Below are 14,647 nucleotides of genomic sequence, written 5' to 3'. Positions count from 1 at the left end.
GAGGGAGGAATGAGGGAGGGAGGGAGGGAGGGAAGGAAGGAAAGAAGGAAGGAAGGAAGGAAGGAAGGAAGGAAGGAAGGAAGGAAGGACAAAAGAAGAGAAAAAGAAAAAGAAATCCTCTCCTCCCCTAATCCTACAGGGACCAGCACAGGGAGGAGACACCAATATTTCCTTGGCCTGTCACTGAGGACGGTGGCTTCCCTAGAATTACTGTCATCTTCTAATGCTGTTGCATTGGACCCACTTTTTCAGGTGTCTGGTTCCCTAACAGGTCACCTGGAACACACCCTTCACACAAAATCCTTCCTACTGAGCGCAGGCGTGAAGGTGTGGGGGAAGAGGAGAGCCCACACTTCGCTATCCCCTGTACTCTGAACCAACAAGGTCTGTATTCTCGGCTGCCCGGCCACAGGCTTTCCACTCAAATGACTTTTTGATTAGTGACCCTGTGTGACCCCACTCTCCAGCAGCCACGGAAGAACACAGAACCCTGACAGAGCTGGGGCTATCCCGAGCAGCTGCTACCGCGGGACACTCAGGCTAATCAGCCCAGCATTAACCAGGCTCCAACTCCATCACGCATTAAAAACCTTCATTGTGTCTGAATAGAAAAGTACAAATTTGTTTTTAAAAAATGTCTGCATATAAATGGTGGAATTTTATAAAATAGAAAGTAAAAAAATCACCCATAAACCTACCCCTCAGAGAGAACTATGATTAATTTTTTGATGTATATCCCAAATGACTGTTTCATGCCTTTCTTCCTTATATAGCTATTTGGCTAGTTACTTAACTTATATACATAAAAAAAAATGAAATAATTTCTTTTAAAAAATGAGGGCTTATAGAAATGCATTTTCTGCCTTAACAGTATAGTGTGTTCACCTTTCTAGTGAGCACATTTAAACCCATAGCAAGATTAGTAAAGAGTTAAATAGCAGTGTGATGAACATCGCATAATCTATTTAACTCAAAGTGACTGGGTTTTCAAAAAATTAACTTGTTATTCTATAAGAAAGTGTGGAAGTTCCCTGGAACTCAAATTTTAAAATGACAATAATTACTGCATGAAAATACAGCATGTATGATAATACATTACCCAATATCAATAAGAGAAGGTTTTTTAAAAGATGCGAACAGTGGCTTATATTTATAATTCTTAAAAATCAGATATGGTATAAATGTCCAGGAACTGGGGAAGAGTTAAGTAATTTATGGTCATGGGTTCAATGGACTATAATATTCACTAACAGGCACTGAAAAGGATGTTTACAGGACCAGCAGGCGGTCTGGTGGTTAAGGTGCTGAACCTCACATGACTGACTTTGTGGTTCAAGTCCTAGACCCAGCAGCTTGAAAAATAGGCTGGGTGTATGTGTGTATATCCCCAAAATCCCAAGAAGAAAACGGAGGAAAAGGGACTGCAGCATGGCCATCCCTTGGGGGGTGATTTCTCACTTTCTCTCTCTCTGCCTCCCTCTGGCAAACACATATGCTCTATGGCAAAAATCTAAAAAAAAAAAAAAAGATGCTTATAAAAATGTAGAACGCCTTCATAAACTACTTGTTATGCAGGAACGCCTACATATCTAGTGTGACCACAGCTACATAAAACAAACTAAAATACATGTACAGAAATTATGCCCCAAAGATTCAGCCTGGTCCTTCATGAAAGGTAAAACTATAGATAAACGAGTTTTTGTCCTTTTAGTCTGTATTTCTCAAAATGTCTAAAAAGGGTATATATTAACTTTATAATTAAAGGAACCTTTATCATTTATAATAGAAACAAAGTGCTGTCCTTTCATTTAGTCTCCAAAACAGTAATAGACTTGTAAGGGACCAGGTGCTCTCTCCGACCGAGCCCTTGGCCTTACCAAGGTGCATGACTGTCAGATGGTGACCAGCAGCTGGAGGTACCTTGAGTTGTTCAGGAACTCAGCCAGGAGGCCCATCCTTCACCTGCATCCTCACCTGCTCCTGTGCCAATATTCCCAGTGATATGGAGAGAGGTTCAAACCAGCTGGATCTAATGGGTATGCACTCTGCTTTGCTGACTTAGCAAAACTTAGAGTCCAGGCAGGGAGAGTAACTTTGTGATAGCAAAACTGAGGCTGCACTATTCATGAAAGCCCAAATAGGGAAATCATCAAGACAGTCGAGAACTGAGAATCACATAATTACAAGGTACCTTGAGAACCCTTCGCAACTTTTCTGAACAGCCACCTCCATTCACCTAAGATCCCACTTCCTTTCTGCCTCGGTAAGCCTCTGAACAAGGGATTCCACAACCTTTTGAAGGCTCCTGCCTAGTGACACAGACATGATTATATTCTTAATAAGAATTCAGCAGGTGTCATGGTAGTTAAGGTGCTGGATTCTCATATGGCTGACCATGGTTCAAGTCCCACACTTGGCGGCTTAGAAATCACAACAAATAAATAGACAAATAAATAAATAAATAAATAAATAAATATTTCTTAAAAGAGTACATCTCTAAATTTTTAGAATTCATTAAGCCTATTCTATGCTTCATATCTCTTCTATTCTCACTACTGAAGAGAAAAAGGTAAGAAAAAGGTAAAACCGTAGTTAACGAAATCTAAATAGCCATTTTTAAATTCTAGGCAATCTGATAATATTGTTCTTTTGATGCATGTTTCAAATAAAAAATAAGACTGAAAGTTAGCACCTGGCTCTTGGCCATTCTTTTCATTTCATTATCTTCTAATGCTCTGCTTTTCTCATTCCAAGAATTTTCCCAGAAAAGTCCTAAAGCCTAACCCCCTGGCAAAGGAAATCAGCCTCATAGACTGAGACGTAAGCTCATTGTGAGGGAGCAGCAAACAGCATGGTAGTTAAGAGCCTGCGCCTCAGATCAGACTGACTTCAGCCACCACCAGCTGTGTGACACTGGACATGTTGCTCAATCTCTCTGCCTCACTATTGTAAAGTGAACTGTGTCCTCCAGAAAGATATGCTGGTGTCCTCCCCCAGACCTATGAATGTGACCTTATTTGGAGAGAAGGTCTTTGCAGATGTACTCAATGAAGATGAAGTCACCAGGGCTGGCCCTTACCCAGCATGGCCGGTATTCTTATAGGAAGGACATTTAGACAGAGATGCACTGGAAGACAGTCATGCGAAGACAGAGGCAGCGATTGGAGTCACCTTGCCACAAGCCAAGGAACACCTAGGACTACCAGAAGCTGACCAGAGCAAGAAAGGACCCTTCCCTAGGACTTCATGGCACTGTCCCCACAGTGCCACCCAGAAGGTGCTGTACAGATCCAAACTTACCAGGTTACACTTGGTATAAATGCTTTATTCCTTTCCAAGGACTTAAACATTCCCTGCTCATTAACCATCTCTTAGAATATCTGAATCAGGCAGTTTAAGTAACTGCTTCCCTGTTCTCCCCTCCTCACCACGTAACTGCTTTCAGGTATAGAAATAAGTAAGCCCTTGAAACTCACTTCCGAAAGTCTGCAAGCAACTTGAGCATGTCGTCATTTGATAGCTTATTGCTGTCTTGCCTGTAGACGGCAGAAAATCTGGCATTTTTGTCGAGGTTTCCAGATGCATCCTTAAACAATGTTCTGAAATAGCAAAATGGTATTTCTAAACCAGGTTTCCAAAATACCAAAATAAAGTCATCATTTCACTGTGGTTCCTATGCAATGACTAATTATTATTCCACTGGCTGTGGCCAAAAGAAATCTAACTACCTAAATACACAGAAAACATTAATAGGGATGAGCACAACTAACTCAATTTACGTAAAAAACAGCCCCAGCAAACAGCTTGTGCTTAGAAAACAACATGCACTGTCCACTGCTTGAGAAGCAGAGGCACAGATAAAGACCACGGCTTCCTCCCTGGGCATCGCCCAGTCCTGGTGGAGGCACGTGGCTGGGACTGGAACTCCAGTTCTACAGCAAACACTCCTGTCCCCCTGCTAGGTCCACACAGCTACCCTCTAGCCAGCATCCTTCTCTCTAACTCTGCTAAATGATTTTCAGACCTGAGGCTTACTTGTTTCTCAGTTTCACACAGTCAAATCTTCTTTATCTTGGACAACAGAATAGTTCTACCTACCTACCTACCAATATTTGTATAAAAGACGTTTGCTTACCTTGCTGCCCAAGCAAATGGCATTCTGTACTGTCCCAGTCTTTGGCATGCCTGCTTGGCATTCTTCAGCACCTTCTGAGCAACCTTGAAGACACAAGAATAAAGCCATGGGCAATTAGATCCCACTCGTAGGAAAACTATTGGGTCATCTGAAAAGCCATGATGTACTTTTCTATGCAAAGATGCATCATGACTTTTCAGATGACCCAGTGTGATCTGAACAGCCAGTGTCATGTCCATTAAAGGAGTGCTGACTGTGGTATCTGACTTACGGTCACAAAGGCGGATGGACCCACTCAGTGCAGAGGCCCTTACTGACGGGACATTCTCTAGCAGTGATTCATAAGAAGTATACACTGAGGACTGTTCCCCAGAACATATGTTTTCTTTGGTGTTTGCAGGTAACAAACCTGTCACGTCACAGGATTTCATACTTCTTTATGACTAAGGGTTACTTATTAAAAATCCACTTACTTATTAATAATCACTGATATTGGTATTCATGTCAAAATATATCACATTCCTGGAGTTTAAATGAGAATACTAAGGAACATACTAACCTTTCACAGCTCCTAGTGTGCACTGGCTTGCGTAGAGTCCCACAACTGGGAGGGCAGATATCTTCCTATGGCATTATATTAGGTCATCGGGGTAGTCAGGACATATTTTTTCCATGCAAAAATACATCATGCCTTTCCCAACAACCCAACAGTTACTGACTTACGTTAGGCCAAGGTTTTCAAATGGTCTGTTCTTGCTTTCTAAATAGAAATTACTGCTGGGACCAGCAGTTAGCGTAATGGCTGGATGCCCATGTAGTCTACTGCAGTTTGAGTCCCGGACCCGGTGGCTTAAACTCACGCCAGGCGCGTGAGTGCATGCCCAAGATCCCAAGAAGAGAATGGAAGAGAAGGAATTGCGGCGTATCATCCCTCCTGGGGGGTGATTTCTCGCTTTCTGTCTTTCTGTCTCTCTATCTTTCCGGCGAGCACACGTGCCCTATAGCAAAAACCTCTCAAAAAAAAAAAAATTACTGCTGTTTTCACTTCCTAACAACTTTGTAGGCTGGCTAAGTAACCTCACAGTGCACAGTGAGGCACATCTGCTTTTGGTTTACACACGTACACAATGGCAGGACTATTATTACTCAGCGACATCCCGATGACTAAAGCAGATGACACCCAATTCCCCTGTTTGCTTGTACTGGGCTAGTGCATTGTCATCAAGCAGTTTCACTGACACGGAGAGTCGCCATGGGGGCTGAAGGGTCTTTTACGTGACTTGAGTACTTCAAGGTCAAACCACGTGGGGAAACCTGCCCTAGCACCTGTGAGCCCTGGGCTCTGAGTGGCAGAGCCAGCGGCACTGTGAGAAACCTACGGTCCCTTTCACCGGATTAAGTACACAAGACTGAGCTGGTGAAATAGAATTTTATGACTTTTGACAAAAACATGACTGATCTCCTCCTATGCTTTGTTTTCCAGAGTTAAAAATTTTTGTCTTCTCTTGGGTTGTCGACTGGTCCATGCAACTACTATTTGAACAGAATCCTAACCTGTTTCCTGCCTTTAAGTCTTAAGCAAAGTTCTCTTAACATTTTTTAAATTTTTTCTAAGAATTATTTTATTTAACTCCATTTTATTTATTTATTTTAATTGGATAAATTAAAGAGGGACAGAGAGGGACAGAGTGTGAGAGAGAGAGAGGGAAAGTGAGAAAGCAAGCCGCCAGGTCCTGGACTTGAACCGCAGTCGGCCATGTGGGAGTCCAGTACCCTTATCCACCACCCCACCTGCTAGCCCTTGATTTTGATTTATTAAAGCTAAAACTGCCTTTCTTAAAATTAAAAAATATATTTAAAAATACCCATTTAATGGCCACAGTGAGCTATATCGCCTCAGCTAGGTGCTACTTTATAGTATATTCATTCTACTCAAAGTTTCATGCCTAAAGTCAAATATGTGTTCACAGTTATCTATATATCAGCTGAACTTGCTATTGAAAGTAGATTAATTTAGATATTTTGTGAACAAATAAAATGTGGGGGGACAAAGGAATGAAAAGCAACTGCAGATACCAGAGACAGTTGAGAGGAGGGTGAGAAATGGCAGAGGGTGAGAAATAGGGGGAAAATACATGTGTGTGTGTGTGTGTGTGTGTGTGTGTGTGTGTGTGTGTGTATATACATAAAACAAGAAATAGAAAATTATTTGTGATGATAACATGTATGATCAAGCCACTGTACAGTGTATTCCGGACGGGAAGTGACATTTTGTATGCTGTGATGATTGATGTTCAGTGAATGAATGTAAAATACATAAATACATTTTTTAAGAAAGGAAAGAAATGTAGGGTCTCAGGCCCAGCCTGATCCCCCTCTACCAGAACCTATATTCTGACAGACCTCTGCGGATCTGTGTGCACCATCGGGTTTGAGAAGCACTGACCTACCAACGGAAGACTCAGGAGCAGAACGACAGAACTGTATTGGGGGGATGCTGGGAGACCTTCAAAAAGTTCATGGAAAACATGTACTGTAAGAAAGCTACCCATGGATTTCAATTATTCTCCCCCACCCAAACAGATTTGCACTGAAATTCCCTTTCCATGAACATTCTGAAGTCCCTTCGTATATCTTAAAACCCAGCTGTGTGACTCTGTAGGCTATGAAATCTCTTTGGGCTCCATTTTCCTCACCTAAAAGAAAGAAGGGTGTGAGCTATGATTTTCTTGATTCCTTGGAGTTACAAAACTTTATAATCATTTTGTGGGAATCACTACTTTCATGAGTGAACTGGAAAACAGCCACTGCTGAAGCAGTTATCGCGAGATGATCCAGGACCTCCCCCTCTTCTTCAGTGGGGTTGCTCTTCCTCCCTGGGGCGACCTAGTTGTCTCTGGTGCTTGGAGTCATAGGGCGAAATGGCCCACCTTCCCAGAGGGTCAACTTTACCTAAACATTTTCAGGTCTAATAATAACAAATGCGCAGTGGAGTAAAGCGCAGTATTTTCATAAAATTTAACGGTGGAACACAAGGCTTCAACAGGTTTCACTCTTCTTTGGGGTGAATGAGGACTGGACTCTGAGACTCACCAAGGGTAAAATAGAGCAGTGTACGTGTGCAAGTCAGAGTGGAAGACATACCTCTGCCTTTTGGGTCTTCCTTTTCTGTCTCCCTTCCTTTCTTTTGAAAAAAAAAAAATATTCACAATAGATATCTACAGAGACTTCATGAAAATGTCCTCCAAAACTAAGATACTCCAGTGAATGACCTAGACTATCTTGGACAACATGAAGAGACAACTTTGATAGGCAACAAAATAATCTCACTGCAGTATCGCTCCCCAAGCCTCTATGTGGACATAGGTGGCTAAACCTCAGTTCCTGCTTTAATTTTACGCTGGGCGCTGGGGGGAGCCAATGTGTGAATAACGTACACACAGATGGGCCTTCCACTTCATGAGGGTGAGGGAAAAGCAGATTCCCCCGGGTCCTCACTGACACTGGGAAGCGTGCAGAGCAACTTCGGCCCTCAGTGTAAGTGAGTTTTGCACTAATGAGAGCTGCCAAATTCCAAAGTGTGCACGCGGCAGGCAGAGGTAACAGAACAAGAGAGCTGTAAGGTGGGTGGGGGGCGTGACCCTGGGAAACGTCCTGCAAACACAGTGGGGACAGAGCTTATCTGAGGCCTTCATGGACTGTTAACACTTAAAAGAGCTTCTCATCCAAGGTTTCACACACTTGGTTTTGAGAAAGAAAACTGCTTTCTCAAGAGATCAAACTTCCCTCAGCTTTTATCAGCCAAAAGGGCTCGCTAGTGAAGCGATGCACCAAGGAAACGGCTTTTATTGGACGGGAGAGGTAATAAATAACTGTCCTCCATGCTCTCAGTGGTTTATGACGTCCACTGCACCGTCTCCTGCGTCGCCCGTTTGATTCTAACACTGCCCTGTGAACACGGTAGAGGCAGCTGGTGACATCACCCTTCATCCACAACAGGACATGGGGGCCGAGGGGTCATGTGACTTGTCACTAGTCCCCAGGCTAGTCAGACACTCAACCCACGTCTGACTCCCAGGACCTGTTCTTTAACGACAATCCTGCATTTCGGGGGACACTCTTGTGATGAGGGTGGCCACAGAGATGAAGGGAAGCCCTGAGTGAACTGAGTAAACACGGGGCGGTGCTCCTGCGGTGTCTGTCCCTACTGCTGGCTAGTCCTTGTCAGCGTAGCCACGCCATCTCAGACGTCGACGTAGAGAAATATTTGTTTAAAAAAGAATCTACTGTTGAATAAACTAACTAAAAATACTGCAAAACTGGCAAGAACAGCAGTGCTTGACAGCCTATTCTAAGCAGACTGTACAATGTGCTAGAAAGTGACAGTCACCCGCCCTTCGGCCGCGCTAGCGTGGGACACTGAGCAGGTGAATAAACCTTTGCAGCTGCAGTTTTCTGAATTATGAAAGGAGATCTCAGACTTGATGTCTTCTAACATTTACTAACTATATGGTGTGTCTACACCTAGTTGTGTAGACTAGGTGATACTAGGCACGTCTCAAGTAATGAACACTGTTTACAAAATACAGCAGCCTGGGACCAGCAGTTAGCGTAATGGCTATGTTGCTGGACTCCCATGTAGTTGACCATGGTCCAAGTCTTGGACTCGGTGGCTTAAACTCATGCCGGGCGCATGTGTGTGCATGTCCAAGATCCCGAGAGGAGAATGGAGGAGAAGGGATTGCAGTGTGGCCATCCCCACCCCAGAAGGGGGGTGATTTCTCGCTTTCTATCTCTCTGTCTCTCTCTGTCTTTCGGGCGAGCGCACGTGCCCTATAGCAAAAAAAAAAAAAAAAAAACCAGCAACCTGGGCCACCCCGTGCTATGGTGGTTGAGGTGGCTGGATTCCATATGGCTGACTACACAGTCCAAGTTCTAGACCCAGTGGGTTGAAGAACACACCAGGTGTGTGTGTGTCTGCATGCCTAAGAGTCCCAAGAGAAGAATGGAGGAGAAGGGAATGTGGCATAGCCATCCCCCGTTAGGGAAGTGCGTTCTCACTCCCATCCCTCCCCAGCAAGTGCACATATGCTACGGCAAACTTAAAAACAAAACAAAACAAAAACAAAACTGAGGCCAGCAGGTGGCATAGTGGTTAAGGTGGTGGACTCCCACATGGTTGACCACGGTTCACATCCTACACCTGGTGGCTTGAAACTAACGCTGGGCACATGTGTGTGAGTGCCCAAAATCCTGAGAAAAAATGGAGGAGAAGGGATTGCAGCATGGGGGTGACTTTTCATTTTCTGTCTCGGGCAAGCTCACGTGCCCTATAGCAAAAATCTCCCGTAAGAAAAAAGATACCAACCTTACACCTTGTATGTTCCCATTCTGTCTTCCACCTAAGGTCACAGCATCTCCCACTATAGTCCTGCTCCCTCTGACAAAAACAAGTGAACCTGAACCACTGCACTGGCCAAGCCATCTGAGCCACGGGCATCTCTTAGTCTCCAGTTTCATAGCGCAAATGGAACAAAATAAAATTCCAGAACCCAAGAGACACATCAGTGATAGGATGGATGAATTCTCTTTGCATATAATATATGTTCTTTTTAATGACAGATAGTTGGCTATTAGGTTGGCAGTTCCCTTGCAAATTATTTTAGGATGTCGGATTAGACTAGCCAAATGAGGCATTCTATTTATACACAGGACTCATTTTTACCAAGAGTCAGACACAGAGTTAAATCAAGAGCAGATATAAATTCTGAACCGTTTTGCCCATAAACATGGCTGGCCTATGACTTCGTTTAGCAATTTCGCTCCAACATGAAGTGCTTTTCTCATCACAAAGCATCAAAGCCATCCATACCTTCGAGGAGTCTGAACTTTTCATATACGGCTCAGCACAGTGTGTGATGCTGCCCTGAAGGACCTTTTCAATTCTGGCCACGAGAAATATATCTGGGTGAGGACACGTGACCGAAAATATTCCCTAGGAAACAAACGGAGATCTCCAGTAAGCAGGGTTCACAGCTGCCTAACACAAACATCGTGAACATTAAGACAGCCGAGGATGGGGCAACAGTACGGCTCAGGGAACCACCTAGTGCCAGGGTTAGCCTACGAGTACATTGTCTGCTCAAAAGCCGACTTGGAGGAAAAGAGGGGAACAACTAGGAGAAAGTTTAGAAAAAATAGAAAAGTGAGAGCCAGCTGGTGGCGTGGTGGTTACGGCAGCTGGATCCTACATAGATGACTTAGCAGTTCAAGTCTCAGACCTGGTAGCCTGAAAACCACAACGGGTGCATGTGCATGCATGCCCCAAATACCAAAAGGAGGGAGAAATGGAGAAGGGATCGAGGCCTGACTACCTTCCATGGCAGTGCTTTCTCACCCCCCTCCTCTCTCTCTCTCTGGCAAGCACATACACCTAGTTAAAAGGAAGAAAAATAAAAAAAGAAATGAGAAATAAAAAAACACTCCCTCAGCCGCTTTTACTATCTAATTATAGATGCTGTCAATACCATTCACAGTCTCATCTGCCCCACTCACGCACTGCAAGGCCTGGTCTGCCTCACTTGGGCATTCCCATGTGTTCACGCGGTGTGTGCAAGGTAAGTCTGAGAAGCACTCTGCGGGCTGCTCCCCACCTGCTTCGGATACTGCATGGCGGCTTCGTGAAGGCTGTCCTGAAGGGCAGGCGGGCTCTGCCCACCACCGTTCATCAGAGCTGGGGACGTGGTGGCCAGCATCTGCCTCACTGAGAAGTGGTTCAGGTCCACGTGGAAATCAGCAGAAATCTTCCGGTTGTATTTTATGTCAAACAGGGATAAAGTAACAAAGAAAGGCTCTACCTGCACAGAATAAAACAACCCAGTCCATCACGATGGCTCAACCAGCTGGAGAGGAAGAGAATGCTATCCAAGAAGAAATGACAAGACCTGTTTATGACGGATGCCACAAATTACTAGTAAAGATAAATAGTCCTGTTTTTTGCCACATAGAGAAGTAGATTATAAACCATTTTAGAAAACAAACGAAACAATCGTTTAACCTTTACATGCTTTGCTACTTAATGTGTGCTCCACAGAAAACGTGAGTCGCTCTCCCTAAAGCATCAAATGAAATCTGTCTCCTGGAACACAGAGCACACACCTCCCATCCCGATCCTTCAACATAAACATCCTGTCAGTGTGGTTAAAATAACTCTCTGTACCCTGAGTGAACACTGTGCCTCTTAAATACCACAAACTAGGATCTCACATTCATCTGTATTGTAATGGGCACCTCTGAAATCTCTGAGTGTTGAAAGAAAACAAAAACAAAAACAAAACTGTACATTTAAAAAGAAAAAATTACATTTGTCGTGGGTCCTTCTTCATTTTCAGCCACGCAGCATTGCAAATTGAAAGATAAATCATTGCACTTGACAAGAATCCTTTTCCCAAACTTCTCTTCAAATGGCTTCACTTCTGGCTCAGCTGATGAGAAGTCAAGCTTCTTTAAAAGAAAATGTAAATAAATACATCATGCTTCCATTTAAAAATCCCATCATAAATTTACTCTATGGAAACTGCCTAAAACATGGAAAAGCTATGTATTAATACAGTCATACACTCACGACAGTGTTCTCTTATAAAAAGCTTACAGAGTTTATAACAGTTACATATAGATGATAAAAACAGTCCAAAAATGATGGTACACCTACTTGATAGATGATTTAAATAGAGCTTAAAAATTAAGGTTATGAACCTTAGGGTCCAGTCATAGGTATGTATGGATACATAAAATATAGTATAGTGTACACATACAAGGGAATATTATTCAGCTATAAAAAGGAAACTCTGACACATGCCACAATACAGATGGACTTCGAAAACATTACATTAAGTGAAAGGAGTCAGATCCAACAGGACAAATACTGTATGAGACCCACACTATGAAGTTCCTCAAACAGGTGAATTCAGAGACTGAAAGTAGAACAGAGTTACTAGGGGCTCGGGGGAAGGGAGTCATTATGTGGTAGAGTCTCAGTTTGGGAAGATGAAAAAGTTCTGGAAATAGATAGTGCTAATGGTTCCACAACTATGAGCATGCACTTAATGCCACCGAACTGTACACTTACCAACTGTTACAATGGTAATCGTCACGTTATATACATATTTTACCATAAGAGAAATACAGAAAAACGCTATCACAGTAAATAGAAAAATAAATTCTATTTTGTTTTTAAAAAGGCCACAGATGAAGAAAAAAAATATTCAGGAGGAAATCCAGCAGAACCATTGTCCCCCCAACCTCCAAGAATCCTGTGAGGTACTAACTTTTGGGGGCAGTCCGAAGGCCCACGCCATGCTGTTTGGGTTTGGCTGGAACACAGACTGGCATGGCACGGTTTCTATGTGAGACTGGGCCTGGGCTAGCTGGGGATGATCACTGCCTCCGGGGTGTCTGCAGTGATACCTGCTATATTCCAATGGTTATTTTAACAGGTAAATATGCTTTGGAGGGACTTCAGAAAGTCTTTGGCTAAATCTCTCAATTTTCAACAATCCACTGAATATCAAATATCATCTATGGTGGCAAAATTATAGATAGTTTTTATTTTTCCTCAAAATTTTGATATTATTATGTTGGTTGTCAATCCAAAATAAACAAATAATTCCATCAAAGATTTTCTTTCCCCACTTAGATGAAAATGTTAAACAATAGCTCTTACCTGGGTATCTGGATCCAAGTGAAAAAGTTTAACTCTGCTCTCACTTTTCAGTTTGATTTCCGCTTCTCTGGTACTCTGATAACAAGATAAATAAAGATGGCACTGAGCAAAGTTCATGTCTTACAGAGCTGTCCAAGTATGTTGGAAAGCCACCCCAACCTGAAGGGCCAGGCACTAGACAAGTGTGAGGTATAGAGGGAGTGCACGTGGACTAGGAAAGGGCATGCAGCAGGAAAGGACCTTCCAGAGGAAGGTCATCTCGAGGGACGCACACATTAGACCAAGAAAGGAGACCAGGGTGCTCCAGGAGAAGGCATCGTAGGTCAGAAGGACACGGCAGGCACACCTGGGCATGACAAAGTCCTTCATTACAACTCAACAGTTGGGCAGGATGGAAAAAGTCAAGAGAAATGAGTCTGTGACTTCTATCTTAAGGTCTGGAGAGATCAGTCAAGAGTCCAACATATTCTGCAGTATTTTAAGCAAGAAAGTAAAATGGTAAGTTCTGTATTTTATAGGTTGTTAGAGAAGTCATGATGCATTTTTCTATGTATTTTTCCATGCAAAATGGTCATGATTTTCCTGACAACCTGATAAAAGCAATGGATGAAAAAAGAGAAAGACCAGCAGACTCGTGTGTCTTTTGGGGGCTGTCATAATAACCATCCGGTTCACAGTAAGGCCCATAATATATCTCCCCATTCTAGCATGGATAGGCTGCTAAATGATGAACCTATGAGCTGAGATAGGTAATTCAGAAAGAAGAGCAAGTTCATGGAAAAGATGATAAAGTGGAATGTGGAGATGCTGGTGGGATTTCCAACTACCTGGAGGGATGGGACTTGAGCACAAGGCAGAGAAGGCTAGAGTTATAAACTTAGGGAACATCAGCATAGGGGTGGGAAGGAGATTCTTGGGAGTAGATGAAATTCCCGAGGGGAGAGTATGGAAATAAATCTGAGGACAGAATCCCAGGGACTCTAACATTAAAGGGATGAACAGAAGATAAACCATTGAAGGGAACAGATGTATGGTGACAGAGACTAGGCTGGAGAGAAAGAATTTGGGAGCACAAAGAAAGAAAAAAAGAGACTCCTAAGACATTTGCAAGACAAAAGTCATCTCTAGTCCTTATTTTGCATGTGTGGTGCCTCTGAATCTATACCCTATTCTTCTTGGCAGTCAGAGCTCTTGGCTCCTCTCAGTCTCCATGGTTAATCTCCACAGAATCAGAACAGAAGGTCCTCTCTTATCTGCTACTTCCCCCAGAGTCATGCTGAGACAGATCTCAGTACTTGATGACAGGCAATGACAGGCATGGCAGAAAGGGCATCTTGTCTTCTCTACTGGTGGCCGAACAAGGTCTATTATTACATTTCTCATCTGGGATAATGTGATATTAAGCATCTTCTTCATCTTCTCAGCCCATGCCATTGTGATAATGACCCAAATTATCATTAGAGTTTTTAACCAGCTACTATGTCTCAATGAAATGACCACCAAAATACTAAGAAACTCTGCTCCGGTTCTAGTTCAGTCGTTACCTAGCCGTACAGCTACTGAGCCTCCCCAGACCCCATTTTCGTTTCTAAGTGAAAACGTTGAACAAGATGATAGATCGAATCTCTTGCCACAACAAAGTGTACCTTGCTGCTCTCTACGGAGTCTCACAGTATGCAGGGTAGAAACAAGTTCTTAAGTTATTTTTACATCTAAAGTTGTCCTTCTTCCCCACTAAAGGATCTCTAGTGAACAATACATTCATTGGCTAGAAGGCATAGCCAGGTTAA

General features: G+C 43.1%; 1 protein-coding gene across 15 annotated transcripts in view; it reads right to left on the bottom strand.

Moving 5' to 3' along the window:
- Positions 1–14,647, bottom strand: part of DOCK9 (dedicator of cytokinesis 9) — a 275,356-nt gene that overhangs the window by 139,426 nt on the left and 121,283 nt on the right. For all 15 annotated transcript variants that reach the window (XM_027776290.1, XM_027776287.1, XM_027776288.1 and 12 more), the window contains 6 exons: positions 12,858–12,932; positions 11,498–11,638; positions 10,789–10,992; positions 10,008–10,130; positions 4,136–4,218; positions 3,477–3,599 (listed from right to left, as the gene is read on the bottom strand). In XM_027776290.1, the coding sequence (XP_027632091.1) occupies positions 3,477–3,599; positions 4,136–4,218; positions 10,008–10,130; positions 10,789–10,992; positions 11,498–11,638; positions 12,858–12,932 (749 nt within the window). The remainder of the gene's footprint in view (positions 1–3,476; positions 3,600–4,135; positions 4,219–10,007; positions 10,131–10,788; positions 10,993–11,497; positions 11,639–12,857; positions 12,933–14,647) is intronic.

This window comes from Tupaia chinensis, unplaced genomic scaffold (genome assembly GCF_000334495.1).
Source record: "Tupaia chinensis unplaced genomic scaffold, TupChi_1.0 Scaffold000057_1, whole genome shotgun sequence".
Taxonomy (NCBI): Eukaryota; Metazoa; Chordata; class Mammalia; order Scandentia; family Tupaiidae; genus Tupaia; species Tupaia belangeri.
This window is presented reverse-complemented; position numbering and strand designations above follow the sequence as displayed.